Raw genomic sequence first — 25,229 nt, forward strand, 5'->3', positions numbered from 1 at the left:
AACAGTATTACATGGAGACTAAGAGTACGAACTTTGGATGGAGGAGGATGTGAGTCTGAATCCCAAGAATCCTACTCGCTATAGTAAGTTACGTGTGGAAAGCACATTGACACTAACTTCCTGCACCTGTTCCTGATCTGAAATGATAATAATAAGGTAAACACTTGGGAACAATTAAAGCATTGAATGTAACATGGTCCATAATAATCAATTAATTATATTTATCATAAAAGAAATTAATGTGTTTTGAACCATTACTAGTGAGGTAGGTTTTCTTCTAAGCACTTCACATTAAAAAAATCTTTTAAAGCCCTTACAGCAATCTTACAGGATAGGCACTGTGATTACTTTCACTTTACGGAGAGTTAAAGGGTTGTTTAGGATCACAATGGCATTACGTGGGAGGGCCAGGATTGGGTCCTGGCAGTCTCACCCCAAAACTTGTGTTCCCTGGCACTGTGCCATGACTGTGTATATTTTGTAAGAATATAAGACTGTGCAGGGACTGTGCACTGCATCCAGGTCCCACAGGAGCAGGCCTGCTTGAAGTGTGATTGGTAGGGTAATAATGATATGGGTGTATCATTTATATTTTTTAAAAAGATATTTGTAAAAGACTTTTTTTATATTTATTTTTTAGAGAAGGGAAAGGAGGGAGGAAGAGAGGAAGAGAAACATCAATGTGCAGTTGCCTCTTGAGCGCCCCCTACTGGGGACCTGACCCAAAAATCCAGGCATGTGCCTTAACTGGGAATCGAACTGGTGACATTGTAGTTCGAAGGCTGGTACTCAATCCACTGAGACACACCAGCCAGGGCAATACTTCATAGTTTTAATTTGAACATTTCACCTAAAATGTCATATGGTGTGCTTGAGTGTGGTATTATGTTACAGAATTACATGCTTATGGCTGTAATAAAAAGGAGCATTATGTGTGCTGGAGCCTGTATTCACACACTTTGGTGAGACTCAGGAATTGTGGCTGACCACAGCTGAAACTGAGATGGGCCTTGAGTTGTACAATTTGGGTGGAAAGAATGCATCAGGGAAAGACATATTTCTTTTCTCACTGCAGCATGAAAAAGTTTCCCCATTTTCACTCACCTGTTCATTGACTCTTTTACAGAAAATGGCAAGCAGGAAGACAGCAGCAATGGGAGGCCCAAGGTAGCTAGAAATTGATTCTATGTAATGAAACAGCTGTCCATTTTGAGACACTTGTATTAATGGGACCCACAAAATGCTGGTGACAATTAATAGAACAATAAAGAGCCTGGGAAGGAAACAAAATGATTTAAATATTAAACAAAAGCATTATTGGTACTTCCATTGTGCTTTAGTTCTTGGATTCATTCTTGCGGTCATTCACTGATTTTCCAAAGGAAGTCAAGCTCCTTGTCCTCATGCTGTGTCATGCTTAATGATTATCTTTCAGTAAAATGGCAGTAGTGAGATTGCCTACAATTAGCCATAATAGCTTCAATGATGGGATCAAGAATCCATTGATAAAAAACAGCTCAAATGTCAACATTTGGTTAATAATTCTCTAATGCAATGTATGTGCTGTGCCAGTTAGAAAAAAACACAATACTATTTCTAAGCAATTACTTGTACAATACAGAAAGTAGACTCCTATTTTGGTCTTTTTTTCCCCCTAGCTTGAGAGAAAATGAGCCAGTTTGCACACTTTAGGATAAAAATATCCTCTCTCCAGAATGCTGAGCAAATTGGCCAGAAATGCTAATTTGTGCATTTCACTACTTGAATACTTTGGCAGGTGGAAAAAACTGGTTAAAATATTGATACGCAGTGAAAATCTGTGCGAGGCTCCGGGGGCCAGGGAACATGGCTGACTAAACTGCACAATCTTCTTCTCTGCTGGTCATGTGAACAGACAAATAATAATAATTTACTGGCCTCTCTGTAAAAGGTCATCACTTGTCTGTGCTCACTTAAAACAGAATGGTGGGAGCTGGGAGAAGCGGGGGACAAGCATTTGGGCAGGAGAATGAGGCACAAGTGTCCCATTTAAGCTTTAAAATTTTTTTTAAAGATTTTATTTGTTTATTTTTAGAGAGGGAAGGGAGGGAGAAAGAGAGAGAGAGAGAGAGAGAGAAACATCAATGTGCAGTTGCTGGGGGTCATGGCCTGTACCCAGGCATGTACCCTGACTGGGAATCACACCTGCGACACTTTGGTTCACAGCCTGTGCTCAATCCACTGAGCTACACCAGCCAGGGCTCCATTTAAGCTTTTTTACAAAGCATCTGCAATCTTGCAATAACTAAATGTGATGAACTATGGGAAGCCCAAGCCCAGTGCCTAGAACACAGTCAAGATTCAATAAATAACACCTACTATCATTATTGTCATCATCACTGGAAAGATAATTATGTGTCTCCTTTGCTCTCTTATCTTCTGCTGTTTTCTGTCACATGCAGAATAAAATCCAAAGTCCTGTTATGGCTGGAATGAGCCTACGTGACCTTGACTCCTGTGACCTTTCTGACCTTGTTACCTGTCACTGACTCCTGCACTTGGTCTTCATGTGCCACCCTCACCTCCTGTCCTCACACAGCATACATGTAACTGTGGAGGAATGCAGCGCTCATTGTCCCTGGAACTGGGCTGTGGGGCTCCCTCCACACTTTCCTCAAGGCTCTGCTGGAATGTCACCTCCTCAGAGAGGGCTCCCTGAGCATCTGTCTTAAGTAGCTGCACCCTTTAATCCTGGTTTAATTTTCTTCTTAGCACTTTTTGTCATCAGGTATAGAATATATTTATTGTCTATTCTCCCCACAAGGGTGTAAATTCCATGAGGCATGAAATTATTTTTTCATATATATGTCATTTTTCATATTTGTATTTGAGAGATAGTAGGCATTTAATAAAAGAGGAAAAGAAAAACTCATTAATTGATCATTGAGACTTAAAAGGGGTTCATACCCAGGACTGTACACCTATGAGTGGCTACCACAGCTTGTACCTGCTGAATTCTGTCCAACACTTTCTCCGCTGCAGGAGCACAGATGCCTTGCAGGCTTTCCTCTCCTGTGGCATATATCCAGAAGAGTCAAAATCTGGACCAACTGAGCCCTTGGAATTTCTCCAAGTGTTTAATACACCAAAGCAATTGTTACTATCTTCAACAAAGCATGATCTTTAAATAGGTGATTAGTTTCTCTTGATATCCCTTTCAAAAAAGTTCTTGCCCAAGGATATGGTCGTTGATTTTAAAGAAGGAGGAAGGAGGTGGGGGTGGGGAGGAATATGTGAGAGAAACATCAATTGATTGCCTCCCATATGTGCATGGACTGAGGATGGAAACTGCAGCCTAGGTATGTGCACTGACTGGGAATTGAACCTACAACCCTTTAGTGTATGAGACAATGCTCAACAAATTGAGCTACTTAGCCAGGGTGACACCCCATGTTTTAGTAAATGCAGTTGGCAAAATCCTCTGTAGTAGTGTGTGAATGTCCCTAATCTCACAGAAGGTGGAAGCTTTATACCCCATGAAAAACACTGATGTAATTTCATGAAGATGTGGCTGGGAGAGGGTGTGAGGGGAGGAATAAGAGACAATCAGAAGCATTTGAAAGTCTGAAAAAGCAACTATATCATTGAAAGTAATGGCCCCAAATTTTGTATCTGTAAAGGGATAAAGTTGGATTAAATGTCCTTTACCCACTCTAGAACTTGACGACTATTTCTCTGAACTTAAAGATGAGGAGGCTCTATTCCGCTTCTGTATCTCTGCTTTTCCAGAGCAATTTTTAGACAGAAACCAGGATTCTCTCACCGTCCAGCTATAAGGAGCTCTTTCTCTGATGCCTGCTTCCGAATCTTGGTGTAGAGGTCCATGGTGAAGAGAGTGCTGGCGCTGTTGAAGATGGAGGTCAGGGAGCTCATGAGGGAAGCCAGCATGACTGACAGCATCAGGCCTCGCAGCCCTGGGGACAGAAGAGGATGTGATTACTAGTTCAGAATTGGATGACGTGATCTATGGCTACCTTGCTAAACTAGAGTGTCATTCAAAGGTAAAAGTGTCACTTGGGACATTTAAATCAATACATGCCACCAGGTAGCATTTTCTGCATATTTGCTGGTGATTTGATACTAATCCAGTACAGAATTTTACTTCTACATATAAATTTAGAAATCATTTGCTGGCACCTAAATGTGGACCTTTTGTTCTGGTGGTCTGTTGGCTTCCTGGAGACTTAGGGAACGGAAGAGGGGAAAGCCTAGCAGGTTGTTCTGAAGTTGAAGTCTTTGGTGAGACAAGCAAAGAATCTTGAGATATTATAGCAACTTCATCCTTTAGTTTCCTCTGCCTCTGAGTAAATGTCACTAAACATCCTTAGTCAAAAGTGTGGAACGGGTGGATGGGTGATGTCACTCGTGGGTTGTGCTCCCTTCCCCTTGACAATGCTCTTGTGTCAGGGAGAAGAAAGGTCACAGAGGGTTAGCTGTCCTTTAATGTGGGGCCTAAGGTACAAGTCACTAAGTCATTCCTGAACCCCATGACGGCTCTCTTTCTGATCACAGCAGATCACCTTCTGCATCCTAGTCATTTACTTATTTCCACATGTGCAGCTTATTTCTATTTCCTGAAAGTAGAATGTGAGTTCCAAGGGATAGGGACTTTGTACCTGCTTCACTAATGTTTTCCAAGCACCAGGATGGTTTCTGGGACACAGTAGACACTCAACAAATACTTGTAAGTTAAATAAATTGAGCTCTATTATTTGGGTATCTCTGGGTCTATCATTGGGTCTAAAGAAAGCAAGGATAAATAATTAACCTCTAGTCTCTGGTTTATAAGTTTATGATGATGCAACTCTCCTTTTAATTTTAAATTCCAATTTATATTCAATATTATTTTGTATTAGTTCCAGGTGTATAGCACAGTAGTCAGGCAATCATATATTTCACAAAGTGCTCCCCCTGGTATTTCCAGTATCCACTCGGCACCATTCAAAGTTATTACAATAATATTGACTGTGTTCCCTATGCTGTACTTTATATCCCTCTATTTCCTAACTACCAACCTGTACTTCTCAATCCCCTCACCTTCACCCAGTCCCTCAACCCCCACCCCCCTCTGGCAACCATCAGTCTGTTCTCTGTATCTGTGAGTCTGTTTCTATTTTGTTTGGTTGTTTGCTTGGGGCTATGAAGCTCTTTTATTGACAAATCCATCATTTAAATGATCTTGATTGTTTTGGAAGAGAATCTTGAATTTCAAGGAGTAAGGATTCTTCTAATAGGAATTATACCTGGTTCATCTCTGTTATCCTTAGGCCCAGTGTGGAACTGGTAGCCTATGGAAGATGCTCAAGAAATGTCTGATGAAGACAATGGAATTAATGGAAGTAAGAACTATTAGGATTATACCATAACCCTTCCTTCTGGCCCATTTACAGACCAGGCCTCTGAGGCAGTCCAGCAACATGAATTACTTCTTTTTTTTTTCCCCCAGCTGTATTGAGGTATGATCACACAAGTACAGTTGTATGTATTTAAGGTGTATAGACGTGATGTTTGATATATATGGACACTATGAAATGATTACTACAATCAAACAAATTAATATATTCATCACCTCACAGAATTCCTGTTATCTTGTTTTGTTGTGAGAGTACTTGAGATTGATTCTCTTAGCAAATTTCAAGTCTACCGTACATCATTATTAACGATTGTTTCCATGCTGCACAGTAAGTCTCCAGAACTTACCCGTATTATAACTGAGAGTGAGTACCCTGCAACCAGCATCTTCCTATTTCCCTACCCCCCAGCATCTTCCTATGTCCCCCACCCCCAGCCCCTGGCAACCACATTCCACTTCTCTGTTTCTTAGATTCACACACCTAAGTGATATCAAGCAGTATTTGTCTTTCTGTGTCTGCTCATTTCACATCACAATGTCCTCTAGGCTTACCTATATTGTTGCAAATGGCAGGATTTCCTTTTTTTTTTTTTTGAGGGTGAAGAAAGTTCCATGGTCCATACTCTATCTATGTATCTATGTATCTATCATTTATCTCTGCACTTTCTTTATCCATTTATCTGAGCATGGACGTTTTCTTACCATTAGGCATTAGTTCCATCACCAGCATTGGGTAGGCATAGTTACTGCAGCCAACTTCAATGCCACAGTGTTTCACACATTCAGAAGGTACAACACAGGCCACCTTGTCTGAAGAGGAATTCAGATAAATGGGTTCAGTGAGTGGGGCCCAAACAGACAAGATCCACAACCACTGGACATACTCATAAGAGACAAGTTGTAAGCTCATGGGTTAGAGGAAAGACTTTTGCCTGGAAATTGGAGGTTGAACTTTGAACTTCATACAACCAGTCCAGTTCCTCTTTGCCCAGAATACAACTTCTAAGTGTCTCACAGCTGTAGCTCCCCTTGCACTGACCTAGGGGGCAGGGCTGTCTCTGCCCTGGGTATGGCTCAGCTAGACAGTATTAGACCAACAACAGGAGCTGATTCCATCCTCCAGAAAAGGCAAAAGAGCATAAATCCTCCCCGAGCATAGAACTCCAGAGACGAAACACCACCACCACCACCACCACCACCACCACCACCACCACCACTCAGGAAGTTAGTCCTGTGTCCAATCATTTAGCCCAATACCTTTCTCCCACATCTAAGAAGAGGTGTCACTTGTGATGTTGTTGGGGGTGACTGCCCCGTGTGGAATAATGTCTCATTCATGAGGCAGTTGCACAACCTCTTGGTGATATTTTTGCTAAAACCACATTATGAAAATAAATAGCAAAAATGGATATAAAAATCACCCTGAATACTAACACTTTAGCACTTATAGCTTCTTTTACTTTTTTATTCCTTTCTAATCCTTTTTCAGAGAGAAATGCCTTTTTTGCATAAGTATAGTAATTGTTGAGATATAGTTTTATAATCTGCTTTTACATTACTAACATAATAACTTCAGCATTTCCCCAAGTATTGGGATAGTGTACAATAATATCTTTGGCCACTGCCTACTTGTTGAATATCTGTACATTTTTTATTGGTATAGACAACCCTACAATGTTGCAATAAGGAGAGATGTTGGCCATTTGATATTCATCTTAACAAGTTTTCAGCTAAATAAATAATGCCCAGTTGGGAAAACATGAAGTGAATTCAGTGTTATCTGATGGATTGCCCCCTAAAAACCAGAGGTCTTGATTGACCAAGAAATATTCTGTTATATTTCCTTCACTCTTCATGTCAAAGTTTTTAAGGAAGATTTTCAACATTAGTAGCTACTCTCAGCTGACTCAGAAATGGGAGTATCCCAAACAACTCAATTCCAAAGCAGCATTAGAGGGACCAACAAGCGACAGGGCACCACCAAGACCTTCTCAGGTGGTGACGTCCTGGACTGGCCCTCCACAGCCTACCTAATGCATAGCTCCCCAGTTCCTCCTCATCCTCCTGCATCATCCTCTAACTTGCATCAGTCCAAGTCACTCATGATAACAGGACAAAACAGACTCAAATGCCCACAAAAAGACAGGCATGCAGGATAAAAGGGATAAGAGAACAGAATGTCAAACATGGAATTCTCTCTCTCTCTCTTTTTTTTTTTTTTGCATTTGACCCCCCACACAATCTCTACTTTTCACTTAAAATTTTGTTTTTACTTCCCTACATAATATGTTTTCTAGTTAAGAAGGTTTTAATACATCTTAAAAATCACTATTTGTGATTCAAGCGTAAAAAATGAGCATGGATGGATGAGGGACTTGCCTGTGTACAGGATGCGGCTGATCATTCCGGGCATCACCATGAGGAACATGGGCACCAGCTTCAGGTACCCGCACATGATGCAGGCGGCCTTCACGTGAGACATGTCCTTGCCTGAGAGGCAGCGCTGCACCGATGACCTGCCAGGGGACACCACCCCATTGTGAGACAGCCAGAGCATGAGTTCAAAGAAAGGGAGTGCCTCTTTTCAGGAATTAATGTTACAGTGACAAATGGGACGATGACTAGAGACTAATGAACTTTGGAGGAAAGTAACGAACCCCTGCTCTCTCACATGAGTGTTTGAGTTCTGCAAATTTCAGGTTTCTCATCTCTACATAAGGTTACCTGTCATGTAATATCCTGATATTTGGTATAATGTGTATAAAATACTCTTGGTACATAGAATTCAATACACATTATCACTATTAAGATATGTTTATAGTTTCCAGGTTGCATTACAACAATGGCTATTTTCTCCTCCAGGTCCAAAGCCTTCACTACTGATTCTTGCAACAAGTTGTGCCTTTAATATTTTAGGCACTAAATAAGCTACATACTCATCAGTGTCTCTCTATTGTTAAGGAGCAGTTGTCCTTTTGGGAAATCAAGACCATTGCCATAGAAACACCAGAGTCAGGCATCCATCAGAAGAGAATCCAGAGACATTCATCAGACAAAATATTCTGAAGACCTCATTGAGTTATGAATCAAATACAATGGTTCTGGGAAAATCAATTTATATAATTTCATTGTTTGTACTTAAGTTGTATAGTCTCTTGACTAACAAAGAATTTCTAGCAAATCAGGGTTTCCATCTCTAATGCCAGAATAACTTCTTGATATTTTTCTTCTCTAGAAATGTTACAAAATTGGGATGTCTTTTTCTGTTAATTCTTTTTGGAGAGACAGATCTGTTAGGGGTAGCAGCTGTGTTAGTTAGTGCTGGGGGAGCAGGTGATGTTTTTAGACAGAGGGCTAGAAGCAGACAGTTGGAGGGACAATGCAAATTAGAGGTGAGGAGGGTGCCCTGTGAGCAGACAAGCAGGGTCAGGCATCACGACTCAGGGTGAATGTGACACCACATGTAGAAGGGAAGTCAGGTGGTCAGAGGCAACATATAAATAATAAGGATGGCTCTAGCTGGTGTGGCTCAGTGGATTGAGTGCTGGCCTGTGAACCAAAGGGTCACTGGTTTGATTCCCAGTCAGGGCACGTGCCTGGGTTCCAGGCCAGGTCCCCAGGAGGAGGTGCACAAGAAGGAAGCACACATTGATGTTTCTCTCCTTCTCTTTCTCCCTCCCTTCTCCTCTCTAAAAATGAGTAAATAGAATTCTTTTTAAAAGCCTATAAAAATAATAAAGATGGTTCTACAAGTCAATGGTGAAAGTATGCATTCTTTGGTAAATATGTTGAGAAAAATCAGTTTATTATAAAAAGAAAATCAATCCCACACTAATATCACAAGTGACCATTGATCTAAGATGGGTTAACATTGTGGAATAACAAGTTTGAGCTTCCAGAGTCTATTTAGGGTGAGACGCCAATAGAAAAATCCTAAAACTGGAAAATTGAAAGGTAGCAATTTAAGCATTTATTTGAATAACCTGGGGATCAAGTTCACAAGCAAGTTCTGATTTAATGGGTCTGCATAGCATCTGAGAGGGTTTATTTCTAATGAGCTCCAAGGTGTCATTCATGGCAATGCTTCACAGACCACACACTGAGTCCCAGGGTTTAGGGAATAGAAATATATACCAAAGTAAGTAACTGAAGGAGCTAATGGTTTTTACCTTTGAGGGATGAGAGAGAGGGACACCAGACAGCTATTTTGCACAATTGGCCTTGTAGAAGTGTTTGACTTTTTAAATGGGGTGTGTGTGTGCCCCTGTGTGTATACAAAATAGAAACTGTATGAATTTCTAGGAGAAGAAAAAGAACATACACATATTCACACCACATACCACACACACACACACACACACACACACTTTACCTGATCAGTGCACCAGTACCACACCGCTACGATGGTCATTCCAAATATCATTCCTGGCCATGGAATGTCCCCGGTGACAGCATCTCAGAAAATATGGAAAGAGTCTGCCTGAGGAGTGTAGCAGGTGGGGCTAATGGTCAGGTTGTCCCCTTGGACTATGGATGGGATGGCATTCATATACTTCTCTGTAAAACTCTCATACCCTCCAACTTCGGTAAATGCTGAGAAGGCATTGGATAAAATAAAATGGTGCATAGACATGTAACACTCTTGGTTTTCATAATTATTGGATTATGGGGGATGTACTCAAGCACCTCCAATCAGCCTGATCATATTCTCAGTGTCCTTCTCTCAGGACCTGTGATGGTCGGGGCACTGACTATCGGATTGACTTTCACGAAGTTCATAAAGTGAGTCACCCTTGAACTCTTCTTGTTATGATGCTTTTGAAAAATTTGATTTAGTAGCTAACCTCACAGTAAGAATAAAACTGCAATCCAGCAGACTGATATTGATGTCTCATAACCATCATAGCAGAAACAGACCTGAAGGTGAGCTAACAGAGTGAGCCTCACAAAAAAGACCCTCGGAAAGTTCCAACTCCTCTGAAGGGGCCAGGAAGCAATGGCCTCTCTTCCTGACACAGAGCCTGGTGGGTCTGACCTTACGCTTAGGCAGATTTTCTGGACTAATGCTATATTCTACCTATGTTACAATAAAAAAATGGGAAGATAAGGAGCAGAAATTGGAGGCAGCAGATGATGTGTGGTAAAGGGAAATGGAGAGACTCGGCCACTGGGGGGGCCTGGAAAGGCTAGACAGGTGCAGAAGAGCACCATAGTGGGGGGGAAACCCTAGAAAGATGAGCCCAGGCATCTGGGGACACTTAGTACAGGCTCAAAGATGCACAATTCATTCATGCAGCTGTAAGGTAAGGCTGACATTAATTTACTACTCCATTATTTATTTAATTGATCATCAATATGCTCATATGTGCAGATGTGGAACTGGGAGCACGCACGAAATGAACATGCAAGGCAGGAACTCAGCCAAGAGGAGGGTACTGACAATACAAAGAAATTGTTCTGATGAGAGGAATATGGTTTGTAACAAATACACAAGAGGGACCCTAGGAAGTGAGGGACTCCTCCATTCTCATCCTAAGGATGTAAGAAGTGACACTTAGAGAAGCTGGTGGTGGTAGGCACTGCCTCACTGAAACCAGCAACCAAAGAACTATGAACAAGTAGAGCACAGAAGTTCTGGCTAACTAAATAGAAAGTTCATAAGGAATTGGTCCCAGTTGTTGCCTCTGGAGCAGCACTAGGCAGCAGAACTTTCTGCAACGACCTGTTCTATATCTGTGCTGTGTGGTATGGAAACACTAGCCTTATATCGAGCACTTGAAATACGGCTAGGCAAATGAAGAACTAGGATTTTTAATTTAATTAATTTAAATATAAGTAGCCATATGTGACTAATGGCATCCATGTCTCATTGTGAATTTGTTGTCTTTGCAGTTGTATCAGCTTTTGCTTCACGTATTTTCAAGCTCTGTGATGTGGTACATGCCTATGCAAACTTGTACACAGAGCAGCTTGAGTAGAGGGAGCAGGGTGGCTGCAGGACAGGGGAGGGATAAAGAGACATTTGACCCCGTATCCTTTTTACTGTGTGCATGTATTTCCTATGCAAAGATAAACAAATGTCATAAGAAAAGAAAACAAAAACTAGCAAGCTGCAAATGAGAGTCATCAGTGGTGCTTGTTGGTATGACTTACTCAAGAGAACCAAGGGATGATGCTAAATAAGTGGGAGTCACAAAAGAAAATCTAACCTTTTTTTTATAGGCTCCAACAATAGAGTGAGCAATGCATTTAAACAGTTTTCATCCAAAACAAAACAGTTATATTAAAGTTCATAATCAGTTATCTTAATTTTTTCTAATATTTAATGTTTTGTTGTATGAAGACTTTATGTAAATGAAGGGTTTCTGTGCATTGTATTCAACACACCAATATTTTTTGTACTATTTGATACTATTTGACACCAATATTTTTTGTACTATCTGATACTATTTTTGTATCAGATAGATACAAAATCAGAATGGATACTATCCATTCTGAAGACAAAGATATTAAGATTAAGCAAGATCATTTACCTGAGCCATATTTTTTAAAGGAAGTTCAGTACTTCTCCCTCATTTCTTCATGCTGAGATAGTACAGCAAGAAAGAAGTCAGGCATTCATTTCAATGACAAGAATTGTATAAATGACTGGAAAATATGACCAGGTGCAACTGGGAGGCAGCAGTCAAGAGCAGACAGGCTGAACAGAAACAAGTCCCCTGGTTTCTAGCCCCAGGGCTCTGCTCACACGTCATCACTTACCAAACCCCATGAGAATGAAAGAACCTATCAGCACGATGAAGGCCTGGAGGGTGTCTGTGTAAATAACTGAGGCCAAGCCCCCTGTGGAGAGAAAAAAAAAGAACCAGGATATTTTACTCAGGTGCTCTGGCCTACTGGCCTTCACCTCTAAGTCCTCTTCTACCCAAACCCTGGAAATGACTCAGCAGAGAACAAGAGGAAAGCTCCTGGCTGGGCCATAAGCTCCTCTCGGCATCATTATCTCCTGAGAAGGTGTGTCTCTCATTGATCCGTCTGTCTTCCATGCCTGGCCTTGACTTAGAGTTTTTGTGAATTATAGTGGAGTTCTATCTTTGTGTGAGTTTTTGACCATTAAGTAGGGGAAACGGCAATGTTTTAATATCATGAAAATTTCCCCTAGCAATTCCTCAATTTGCTCTACTTAGCACAGCATATACCTGTTCTCAAAAAATCAGGTGAAGTCATTTTTGTTCTAGTGTTGAACCATATCATTGTTTCATTAATTGAATACAAGGTACTATTGTTGACTTGTGTTTTCTTGTAATGTTGTTCTACCATCATCATCACCAACAACTTCTCTTTGGACTTGAGACTCACTAGACCCTTAGTCAACAAGACATTTCCTTTATGGGAGAGTCATGGGAAAACAAGATTGGTCCCGAAAATAGGAGATTCATGCCCCGAATAGTCTGACACAAATGCTCAATGCGTGAGAATGGCTCCATAACTGTCTTGATTGTTCAAGCTTTTATTTTTTTTTTGTTAGTTTTTCCAGCTGAGCTGGAATGGTTTAATTTCCATAAGTTAGTATACATGATACACGACACCAAGGTATCTGGTTCAGGAAAACCTGTTTGGACTGTTGCCTCATACTGTCTCTGAACAACCAACCCACTGTTCCTGTCCTCCATTTCCCATTCTGCCATTCAGAGCCCACCGCAATGCTCAGGTGTCCTACACTCTTTTGGGCCCTGCCTTGGATTTACCAGACTCATGTCTGAGATGCTATTTCATCCTGACTTCCCATGGGTATTGTACATGGGATTCCAAATGCCAGTCTGGGTAATGAACACATAGATGAACCAAATTAGTATTTCTTTCCTTGCCTCACCTACCACATCATTATCCTTGATCCAAGTGTTCATACCTAATATTGAAGATTCTGTTTCCTTTGCTCTGGTTGTGTTTCTAGGCTGTGCCTGATTCTCAGAATGGGAATAAAGGAATATCCTTACCTTGGCACTGACTGGGCTAACACTGAGGTTGTTAATTGCAGCGGGAGTGGGGGTGATGTGAGCAGAAGATAGCATGACTGAGCTGAACTCACCAGTGATCGTGTAGATAGCAGTGATAGCCAAGAGGATGAAGATCGCCAGGTAAAGGTCCAGTCCCAGGGCCAGCTTGATGAATATAGCTCCAGAAAAGATGTCTGACTACAAAGGGAACAGTGAGGATGGAAAAGAAACGTGCTGCATCACTTAGCTCTTCACAGATGGCTTCCCACCAGCAGGTACTGTAGCAATGTGTGTCTCCTCTGCAGTCCAGTTACAAACTCCTTGGAAGCCAGATCTCATCCTCAGATGACGATTATTGGATGGATCACAGAGAGGAATGATGAGTGAGTGATTGGAAAGTGAGAAGCGGCTACACTACAGCTTGTACGGAGTACTCTTTCATCATGGTCAGTAGAGAATCAATGATAAGAACTAGAGTAGTAGATGGAGGAGTCACAGAGTAGACCATGGTTATTGTTAGGGAGATACTTGAGCATGCTTAGGGGGGTAGAAAGGAAGAGGTAAAACATGATGACAGGAGGGGGAAATAATTATGAAGCAAATAACCAGAGACATTGAGAAGAAATGAGATCAACAGTAGGCACAGATTGCCCTGGCTGGTTTGGCTCAGTGGATTAAACACTGGCCTGCAAACCAAAGGGTCGAAGTTTGATTCCCAGTCAGGGCACATGCCTGGGTTGCAGGCCAGGTCCCCAATGGGGAGCATTCGAAAGGCAACCACACATTGATGCTTCTGTCCCTCTCTTTCTCCCTCTCTTCACCTCTAAAAACAAATAATAAAAAATCTTTTTAAAAAGGCACAAGTTGAGGGTTGACCTTTGACTCCTCATCTTCAGAAGAAAAGAATGAAACAAATGTAGATTATGTAAATGGGTGGGGCGGATTAGCTGTTCAGGCCTATATTTTCTAGATGAAGCAAGGGATGAGGATTTCTGGTAAGAGGCAAAGGTCCAGGAGCTAAAAAAAGTTGCGGAGGGTTTGAAACAGTCATTGAAAGAACCAGGGGGGAATATATCATAAAAACCCGCTGACGAAAGGATTATTGGTTGAGGTTTAGAGGTCAGAGGGAGTTCTGCAGAAGCACCTTCTGCTGCAAGATCATGTCCACCCAGCTCTGCCTGGCCCCTGGGTCCCCAGAATGTGCTTCCCAGTTTCCCTGAGATTTCAACACAACTTATGCTGGCCCCACTTGGATCTGTCCCTTCAACTTTGATCCCCAAGGGCTCCTTCCGTATCAAAACCGCAAAACCAAACCAAACCAAAACAAAAACCTGAGAAATAGCAGGTTGGTTAGAAACACAGAAGCAATGTCTTGGGGTGCGGGCACAGTGTTAAGAGGGAGACTGGACTTCCTAGGGCTGGAGATTTGCTAGGGGAGCTCCATGGAAGGAGAGACAGGCAGAGACTGACCGAGACTATGTGCTGGTGGACCATGGAATCTAAGAGGCAGGAAGGCATGGGCGAGGTGAGGGAAAACGGTAAGGTGGCAAGATGCTGAACCAGGCAAGTCAGAGGCAGGTTTCTCGGTAGAACTTGGGTTTGGAAGAGGTGTCACAGGACAGGGTAGATTGTTCCTCCCTAACATTTGAAATAAAACCTGTCGTTTTATCATCTCACCGGACATGCGTTTCGGTGAAAAGCCTCTGAGCCTGGAACCTAACTCTGTGACATACACAAAGTACTTCCTGCAACTTTGTCATCACTGGGTCTTCAAGGCATGTAACTACTGTGGACACGGAAGGGAAACTGTATTTTTTACAAAATTGGATACTTACTAAAAAAATATTTAGCTTTTCAGAAAAGAGATCACCTATTGTGATGTCAATCATTATGTCTGAGTTGCTGTGAAGCATACCTGCATCTACCTGCATCACAGCTGCCGCACTCGAGGTGGTGGTGGGGAGGGGGCGTTAGGGCTTGTGTATTCATGCCTGGTCATTTACACATCAAAACATATTATCTAATTATGAATTCCTTGACTTGTGTTTCTTTTTTTTTCCCAAAGATTTCATTTATCCATTTTCAGAGAGGGAAGGGAGGGAGTAGAGAGATAGAGAGAGAGAAACATCAATGTGCAGTTGCTGGGGGTTATGGCCTGCAACCCAGGCATGTACCCTGGCTGGGAATTGAACCTGGGACACTTTGGTTCCCAGCCCGTGCTCAATCCACTGAGCTACACCAGCCAGGGCCGACTTGTGTTTCTTTAGATAGTGCAATTAAGTACTATACAAACTATGATGGTTTAAAATTATATATAAATAGCTTATATTACTAATGACTTTTTCATTGTGATAACATATCTATAACATAAAACTTGCCATTTGAACTATTTTATCACGTGTAGTTCAATGGAATTAATTACATTTTCAGTGATTATAAAATATTTCTAAAAAAAGAAGCACTTCATGATCCAGGATATCCTTTTGCTCTTGAAGGACATTAGGACAATGGTCGATATCCAAACAAGGTTTGTAGGTTACATATTAGTTTGTATCAGAGTTAATTTCTTGGATTTTAAAATTTGCAGTGAGGTTTTCTCAAAGAATAACTGTATCTTTAAGGCATACAGGCTGTAATATTTAGGAGTAAAGCTGCTCCATCTCTGCAATGATTCTCAATACATGTATTATTAAATCTTGAGAACCAGTGAACAAGATGATTTTTTCCAAACCTGGGGCAGGGGAAGACCGTGAAAGCTATCCTGTCCTAGCTCCTCATAATGGTCTGTGTAATAAGTAACCAGGACGCAAGCTGTTATCAGAGTGTAGCAGTACACAGAAGGTCGTACATAGGATTAATCATTATTAATATCACTTAGAACATAACCTTGTAGGTGAGAATGGGCTCCTGCTATTGTATCTTGCCAGCCAACCACAGACCCTGCACGGTTGGTTAGTCACAGATGTGCCCTTGGCCTTCCCTGCAACTCCATTCTGCTCCCCATCATGCCATCTGCTCCCCACCACCTGGATCCTTCCACCACAGGAGGCTGCACCCCGTGGGGCCCCTTCAGCCACTTCCATTCTGCTCTAGCACCTGGTGCATGCCCTTTAGGACCATGAGGTTGCAGAGGTCAGAGCCAGAGGAGGACTGGGAGATCACGGAGTCTCACCCACTTGTGGATCATGGCAAGCTGCCCTGCTTCCCTTGGCCTCTCCTCCCTCCTGTCCCAGGGATTGTTTAATTCCCCCCAGGACCCCATGAGGATGACTCCCATTTCCACCCAGCTGAAGATGCCCCCTTTCCTGGGCATCCATAGTATCCCTCCCATGCTTGTCCACACAGTCTATTCAAGTTCACATTTAATTCATTTGCAGATATTATCATAAAGTGCTAACAATTTCATGATTAAATTCTTATCTCCTGAACCCTATGGTGAACTCCTCGTGTGCAGGAGTCTTTGTTACCCTTGGCATGGCGCTCAGCAACATACAGCGAGTGCTGGAAAATGCTCATGTTGCCTTTGGAAGGCTCGTGCCATCTAATCTAACATCTGGTTTACTTCCAGCCACGAGTCAGGTCAACAGAAGAGCAATAGTGAGGCTCAGCTTCTTTCCTCATGCACCGCCTAGACTATGAACTTGAGGAGATTATTTCAGTAGTCACTGATACTTGAGAAGCAGATGTGTGACTCTTTCTTTGTTTTCTACACGTGCTGCTGAATCCTCAAATTCCTTTCTTCTTTCCTTAGTGATTATCTCCAAGGAATTTAATTAAAAAAAAACCCTTGTTTGTGACATATGTTTGTAGGGGTGGTCTTATGTAAAATACATATAAGGAAAATCAGTATAATAATACAAAGCACTTTGCTGCTGGTTCACATGTCAGATAATCAAGGTGAAAATGAAATACAGACAAAGAGAATGAAGAGGGTATTGTGCGGTGGAGGAGCAGAGGACCAGAGAACCCTTCTCTTTCTTACTGATAAATGGCTGTGCTACTTGAACCAGACATCCGTTCTTTCTGTGCACCCATTTTTCCATATCCTTAACAAAAGGGTGGGCGTACACTGTACAGCCTCTCATGACTTTATAAGTCTTTTACTCTGTGTACTCAGAGCAGGGTCCCTGAAGCTGCTTTTCCCCATAAACACCTGGTGGGGGCACCCCAGGTAGTTGGAGACATGCACACTGCTTGGCCCTGTGTATAGTGAGAGACCATACACACACCAGCTCTCTGATCTTACCCCTCCAGCCCCACTGCGGCAACCTTGTGAAGCTACAATGCCAGGAGCACCGAACTCACTGAGATTCTCAACGCCACACAGATGAAGAGGGAGAGGAGAGAGAGGTAGATCTGGAGTCGCTTCCCACCAAACCGCTTCCTTAGGTATTCCGGCATGGTCATCACCTGCAGAGACAGACATCGACAGGGATGCACCTGCAGGTCCAGCACGTTCCTATTATTCAACATTTACTCTGCACCTATGCGCAGGTGAGCCTGTGTGCTGCCCCTTGGGGAATCTCAGTGAGAAAGGCACAGTCTCTCGAGACAGAGGCAAGGCTGGAGTGAACACAGAGGCTGGGACCAGATAGTCTTGGGATGTGTTCCCAGCTCCGACTTGTACTAGAAGTGTAACACTTGGCAAAGGATTCTCTTTCTGAACTTCCATTTTCTCATCCGTAATGTAGGGTTTTCATGTAAAATACCTACACCACCGCCACATGCATGGTAAACACTCAACAAATAATTTTCATTGTCTTCACCAATAATGTGACAGTCTAGCAAAAACATTACTTGTAAGTAATAAACCACAATTATCATTACATAATAAGTCGATCATTGAATAAATTGCAAATAAACATTTGGGTGTATGTTTATGTGATTCTCTTTACTGGAAAGAAAAGAGTTACATTAAATTCCCACTTAGAGAAAAGCCTGTGGCTGTCAGTACTGAAGTACGAGGTGGACCGTGAGGCATAGCATAGAAGGTGCAGCTTTCTGGTGCATCACAGCAGACGGAGCTCATGATTTAATCTCCCCCAGTGTAAAAGAATGTTAAATAAATATTTATACAATATTACCAAGAAACAAGGGGAATTCTTGGTGGTTTAGAAACTGTGAGGGTGCCCTGAAAGATGGTAAGCCACACCCAAGACCATAAGCATGAGTTCTGTGGGATGGGTCTGTCAACCTAAAAATAAAAGGCTTTTTGCCCCAGCTGATGTGGCTCAGTGGATTGAGCACTGGCTTGCAAACTGAAAGGTCGCTGGTTTGATTTCCAGTGAGAGCATGTGCTTGGGTCATGGGCCAGGTCCCCAGCTGGGGACATGTGAGAGGCAACCATTCGATGTTTTCCTCCCTCCTTTCCCCTCTCTCTAAAAATAAATAAATAAAAATCTTTTAAAAAAGGAAAATGAAAGGCCTTTCAAAGTGAGAGGCATAAGCATTTATTTGAGACTAAAGAACAGCTATTTGGGAATTATCGATTCAGGCAGAAATCCAAAAAAATGTTTGGATTAGGAGATACAGGCAATAGGTATTTATAAGAAAGGGAATGAGAACAATTACATCAATAGAAGGGGACATTTCTATTGCTGCAGGAAGGCTAACATTGTGATCCGATTATACACAATGTTTTTAATTTTCAGTTCCATATCCATCATCCCAGCAGTCAGAATATCTGTTCTCTTCATACACCTGCCTTCCTTGCAAACAGTTCTTGGGGATGCAAAGTTGCTTTAGACCGAATCCAAGGGTTGCTTTGCTCTCTTTTAACATTCTAAAGGCTCGAGGCTTAAAGGCAGTTAGTACCTTTGGGATGGCAGCTCCAACCTTATTTTAAAGTGGCTCCAGTTATCATTACTTTTATAGGTCTTCATACCAAGGACAGCATCGTCCAGTGAGCCTTGTTCAAGCCTGGAGCTGGAAGGGACCTGGGATGAGCAAAAGGGGAATGTACAGTGATCTGCGGAGAGATGACCCGAAAGGCTTGTCCCTGAGCACTTCGTCTCAGGGATTATTTCAGGATACAGCACCCATGGTCTGAGCGCCAGCAGTAGAAGGAATAAATGTGGGAGCAAGGCTCAGAGAGACAGAGCAGTGCCCCAGTGAGCTGGCCAAGCCTAGGCTGAAGGAGAGCCACCCTAGCTGTGGTGTATTTGACCCTCATTTAAAGAAACCACTTTACAAATGTCAAAAGAGCAAACATTAGAATGAGGAAAAAGGCCGTGAGTCAGTGAACACGTGGGGACGTGTAGCGGTGGCCTGGGAACGGCTGGCTGCAGCCATTTGCCAGAGCTGTCTGGCAGCACTCAGTAGGTTTTTGTCCACGTAAGCCCAGAAATGCTGGACCAACGGTATGCCCCAGGTTTCATGACTGGGCAGAAAGAAGGAGCGAATGAACAAATGCCTGACCGGTGTGCCGAGAACAGCCGTGATTACTCACCCCCGCCTTGATGTATATGGGCACAAAGAACCACCCCAGGACCAGCAACAGCAGCAGGGCCTACAAGAAAGCAAGAAGAGAGTGTGACATTGGAGAGACTTGGCTTGTGGGCCTTGTCGCTTCATGAGCTCGGAGTGTAGAAATCAAATACAGCGAGTCCTCGCTTGTGGTTGCTGATAGGTTCTTGGAAACGGTGACTGTAAAGGAAATGACATATAACAAAACCAATTTTCCCATAGGCATATTGATATAAATAAGAGATCAGTTTGTATGGTGTATTTCTGGTCATTAAAATAAATTTGAACTATACATACATTAAAGAAAGATGAATAAAAACGAGTAAGATTATTATTTTCAAACCTGCTTGTTCCAGTTCAAGGCCACAGGTGGCAAGAGCTTCTCTGAGCAGCTCAGGGTGTGGGACAGGACCCCGGTCTGCACAGGTCACCTTCCTTTGCAGGGTGCACACATACACACACCCATCCCCATGCACTCAGACCGGCACATGGCAGACACACCAATTCACCTCAGCTCTTTGGGAGGTGGGGGGAAACAGGAGTACCCTGAGAAAACCCACACTGATGTGGGGAGAATGTGCAGACTCCACATGGACAGTGGCCCTGCCAGGAGTCAAATACTTTCTCATTAACATTATGATGAAACAACACTGAACAGATGGTGCTCTTCGAGGACCTGCTGTGGGTTTGCTTGGATCCTGTCACCTTCCACCCATTATGATCCATCCACAGACAGCTGTGGATTCCTTTCTTCTGTTTTCATGATTCAGAGTTCATGAAACTCCTGGGGCTCAGGATGTGACAAAAATGCACAGTGAAAAATGAACAGAAGAGAAGGGCCTGAGGATAGGTGGACCACTGGGAGGTCATACAATCTTTGCCAAAAGGAATTATTCATGAATGGCAGGAGTGACATACAGAGTGATGCAATGAGCAAGAAATTTGGAGGTGCAGGATAGTCCCAGCATTCAAACTGGGTCCTTCCATTTATAACAATGATGATAGCTTAATCTTGCAGTTACGTTAATGTTTAAAAAGTCTTCATGTATATCACTCGTGCTGCTCTCACCACCAATAGCTGAAGGAGATATGATAAGCAAAGTTATTCTTGTCTTTATGAAGGGAAAAGCTGAGATTACAGAAAGCCCAAGGTCATAGGCTAAAAGAGCCAGGCTCCTGGTAGCCTTATTATTGCACCCACTGGGGCCACAGGGTGTTCTGTCCCTGCCTCTGCAGGCTGAGTCCATTCCGGAGCCCCTGGTGCTGCTGAAGTAAAACTAGGGGCAACATCTGCAATGAGGGAGGGGCAGTGGGATTTGTAATGAGTCAAGGTCACTTCCAGAGTCCATGCAGAGATGGTCTGTCCCTACTATTATCATGATCCAGTTTTCTTCCATATAAGCATCTCCCTCTGACTGATATGCAGACACACGAACTTACAAACATGAGAAAGGATAAAGGAAAAGAACAGAAAAAAACTTAAGCAGCTCAAGAAGTATTTATGGCATGTGCTCAGCTGAGTCTTAGATGATGGGGTGGTATAAGTGACATGAGAGGAGATGGCCCCTGTCTTCAAAACACTCACAGTCCAGGCCTGGCTGGTGTGGCTCAGTGGATTGAGTGCCGGCCTGCGAACCAAAGGGTCGAAGTTCGGTTCCCAGTCAGGGCACGTGCCTGGGTTGCCAGCCAGGTGCCCCAGTGGGGGCTCTCGAGAGGCAACCACACATTGATGTTTTGCTCCCTCTCTTTCTCCCTCCCTTCCCCTCTGTCTCAAAATAAATAAACTACCTTAAAAAATAAAAACACTTAGAGTTTAATTAAGTGGACAGAGCTCCTACTGATGAAACGGCAGTAGGATGATCAAGAACTCAATTATAAAGTCTTGTAGATTCTACCTACTGTTGCCGTCACTTCCTGAGTCGGGCCCCCCTTGGTCAGTTTCTATGCAGCCATCTGGCCCCAGCACCAGGAAGCTCCCTCACCCTGTGCCAAGCCCTACCCATCATCTCGATGGATGCCTGACCTGTGGGAGATCTCAAGACTCCATGCCTGCGTTGCTCCTAGTACCACCTATACTGCAGTGAATGCATATCTGGCTTTCCCACCGGGATAATGGTCCCTTCTCAACAGAAGGGACCATTGCTTTTACATTTTGTTGTTGCCGCATCTAATTTAGAGCCGGACACATAGCAGATCAGGGAGAAGAGATACAAGTGAGAGCTAAAATGATCAAGGGGGCTGAGTGGAAGTGCGGTCCCAGTGGGAATAACTGCTTGAGCAACACCTCAGAGGTGGGGGATGTGCCTGACATGGCCCAGGCGCAACAGGGCCACTCAGGCAAGGCCCTGGCGTTCAAAGAAGGGATGCATTGAAACGAACACAGAAATCATACCAAAGAGGAGTTTACCCTACACAGAATCCCAGAAACACATAACTGGATAGAGGTGTTTTTTTTTTTTTCTTTTTAATTTAAAGGAAAAAGCCTCTGCTGTCACTTACATTCCATTCAAACACGGCAATGACAATTCGTGAAGCCGTTCCGGTCCTGGCCAGCCCCACGAAGTGGCCACTGCCGATGTTACTGGCGAAGAGAGAGGCGCCCATCTGGAATCCGAGAGAACAGACCAAGACCAGAGGTAAGAGACTCCAATCAGACTTCTTCAACGCTGGTAAAGGCTGGCGTGTTTCCATCACTGCTCCTTAGGGCAGGAGTCAGCAAACTACAACCCTCGGGCTGCATCCACCCAGGTTTTGTATGGTTGGTGAGCCCCCCTACAAAAAAATATATATATACACACATATACATACATATATATATATATATTTACATTTTGGAATGGTTAAAATAAATCTAAGGAGGAATACTGTTTTGTGAGATGTGAAATTATACGAAACTCAAATTTCAGTGTCCAGACGTGGTTACACTGGAGCGCAGCCACGCTCTCTGGTTTTACGTCTGGACTGTGGTTGCTTCTGAGCTACAACGGCAGAGATGTCTCTAAAATGCTTACAACCTGGCAATTTATAGAAAAGCTTGCTGACCCCTGCTTTAGAGGAACATTAACCTACCTACCTCAATGCTCCGAGTTCAGCCTGTTCTTGGCCAAGAACCGCCAGCTCTCCCATCGGCCCCTTCAGTCAGCCTCAAGGGCCCCAAACTTGGGTAGGAGGGAGTTCCTCTTCATCCTTCTGGCCCTAAGGGCCCTCTTTTAAAACACTTCCTTTCCCATCACACTGTCTACTGTTCTAAAGTCTCAGAGATCAAAAGAGATCTCTCAAGTGGGCACGGATGACCACTAGTCCCGACAGAACAGGGTTGGGGTGTGGGACCACTGAAGTGCCTATTCTTCTGTTCCCACCTTTTCAGGCCTCTGTAAAATCACCTTTGCTGTGCAGGCATTTGGGGCTCAAGGATAAGGTGAATCTCCTTTGTAGCTATGGGATTGGTTGAGCTTTGAATGTTTCATAAACACAGTCCTAAGAAGGCAATGCCAACTGGACACCCCAGTTAAAATCCACTTTGAGCTTGCAGTTGATTTGCTTCAACTACCCGGGCTGGGTCATGTCCCTTTCCCTCATATTATTCAATCAGCAGATCTGTGAAGAAAGCAGATACTGAGCGCCCACTGTATACCCATCCTACTGCTGACATTGCATGGGTTCAGAGAAGACGACACAGCCTCTGCTGCAATAGGACTTTTGCCAAGGAGCCCAGACATCAGAACCCAGCAAGAAACTGGGCAAGAGTCACAGAGTCATCACCACTTTGACCATCACAGGGGACACACATCCGCTATGGCAACCACACCGAACAAAGGACTAGACGTTCAGGCTGGAGTGCGGAGCAGGGTTTCTCAGATGAAGCAGGGATGAGGCTAAGTGTTGAAGGAGGAGAGGAGGGAGCGGGACGCTCATCCAAACAAGAGGGTCAGCGTTAGCTCAGGGGTGGGACCAGAGAAGGATTGTATCTGTTGGGAATACGCTGTGGACTGTAAGGAGCCAAGGCAGAAGGTTCCTGGTGAGGACCAGGGAGAAAACATATGAAGCAGAGCTGAGCAGGGTCTTCTCAAATGCCCCACTACACCTGCTGTCGTAACTGGTGCCACGCACAGCCATCTACTGGAATGACAGGCAAAGCCCTGAGGTCAGGGACTTAGGAAGAGAGACCCCAGCAGGCAGGCAAGCAATACACATCAGAAATGACCACCCTACCCAATGTTTTCTTTATCCCACTCTCAAACGCATGCACAGAAACTTCATTTCCCGGAAACTCTGACCACTCACCGGCCACCAGACAATGTCTCGACCCGCCAGGAAGAAGCCCCCAACGGTGTCCCGGTTGGCCTTCAGCATTGCCTGTGAGGGAGGGAAGACAGGGGAGGGTCAGACCGCCGCCTACGTACCCAGGATGCCCCAATACTGCAGTCGTGGTGCTGATGCAGTGCCTTCTCTGGCTTTCCTGAAGAGAGACACGTTTCCCTGGAAACTGAGATTAGCATCCATCTTTAAAGGGCCTCCAAATCAGGGTTTGAGTGAAACCCAGGGACTTTAGGAAATTATATTTCTCAACTTTTGTCCTAATCGCTCTGCTTATTTCATTTATGAAAGCAATGTGAGGTATCCCTGAAGCTGTGCTGGGAAGAATATCTATAGCCTCAAACGCATCACTAAAAGAAAGAATGAGCATCAGGGACTCGAGTCTCCAACTCAAGTAAGTTAGAGAGTGAGCAAATAACACAAGAAAACAGAATAAGTGAGATCGGAAAAAGAAAGGGCCTTGGGCTGGAGACACTGAGCAGGTTAAGCCTGAAGTTCCCAGCGCTGGCCCCATTCACACAGTGGGTCTGTTGGGAGAAGAAACTAACTCAGTGTGAGCGTTATTGATGTCACACGCAAGAAAAGGGTTCTGAGAGAAGGGACATAAAGTCTGTGACAGCTGCTAATGTTCTCTCTGCTTTGTCACATCACACCTTCTCCTCCCTTCGATGTTTTACCCCTAAGCCACGTGCTGCCCTGAGTCCTGGTTGGACGCCTACATACCACAGCCCAACAGCCATCACTACCATGAAGTAGACGACAATGACGGAGATGTCAGCAGCATTTCGGATGCGCTCTGACATCTCAGGAGGGCCCGGGGTCCCAGTCATGGTGCTGGGGCTTAACGTGCTGGCCATGGCTGCTGGCGGTCCTTCCCCATGCCTAGGACAGGCTCTTTCCTTATACAAGCTCGGGGTTAATGATCAGCCTCCAGCAGGCGGGGCACGCTATCAGAACCAGCTCCTGGGCATGGGACCTTTAAACCTTTTCTCTGAAGCTCTGAGACCCTGGCCCTCCAGTGGTCAGTGCTGGTCCAAGGGGAGTGTGAGAATGAGGGG

General features: G+C 43.7%; 1 protein-coding gene across 1 annotated transcript in view; it reads right to left on the reverse strand.

Annotated features, from left to right (window-relative positions):
• LOC114509768 (solute carrier family 5 member 4-like) overlaps positions 1-25,028 on the reverse strand; it is a 30,196-nt gene extending 5,168 nt beyond the window's left edge. The window contains 12 exon segments of the mRNA XM_028528279.2: positions 1,105-1,273; positions 3,803-3,953; positions 6,095-6,202; positions 7,772-7,908; positions 9,760-9,985; positions 12,155-12,235; positions 13,482-13,587; positions 17,695-17,799; positions 19,838-19,897; positions 22,354-22,458; positions 24,139-24,210; positions 24,891-25,028. Of these exon segments, the coding sequence (XP_028384080.1) occupies positions 1,105-1,273; positions 3,803-3,953; positions 6,095-6,202; positions 7,772-7,908; positions 9,760-9,985; positions 12,155-12,235; positions 13,482-13,587; positions 17,695-17,799; positions 19,838-19,897; positions 22,354-22,458; positions 24,139-24,210; positions 24,891-25,028 (1,458 nt within the window).
• Positions 25,029-25,229: the final 201 nt, after the last annotated feature.

Source organism: Phyllostomus discolor, chromosome 13 (assembly GCF_004126475.2).
Source record: "Phyllostomus discolor isolate MPI-MPIP mPhyDis1 chromosome 13, mPhyDis1.pri.v3, whole genome shotgun sequence".
Lineage (NCBI taxonomy): Eukaryota > Metazoa > Chordata > Mammalia > Chiroptera > Phyllostomidae > Phyllostomus > Phyllostomus discolor.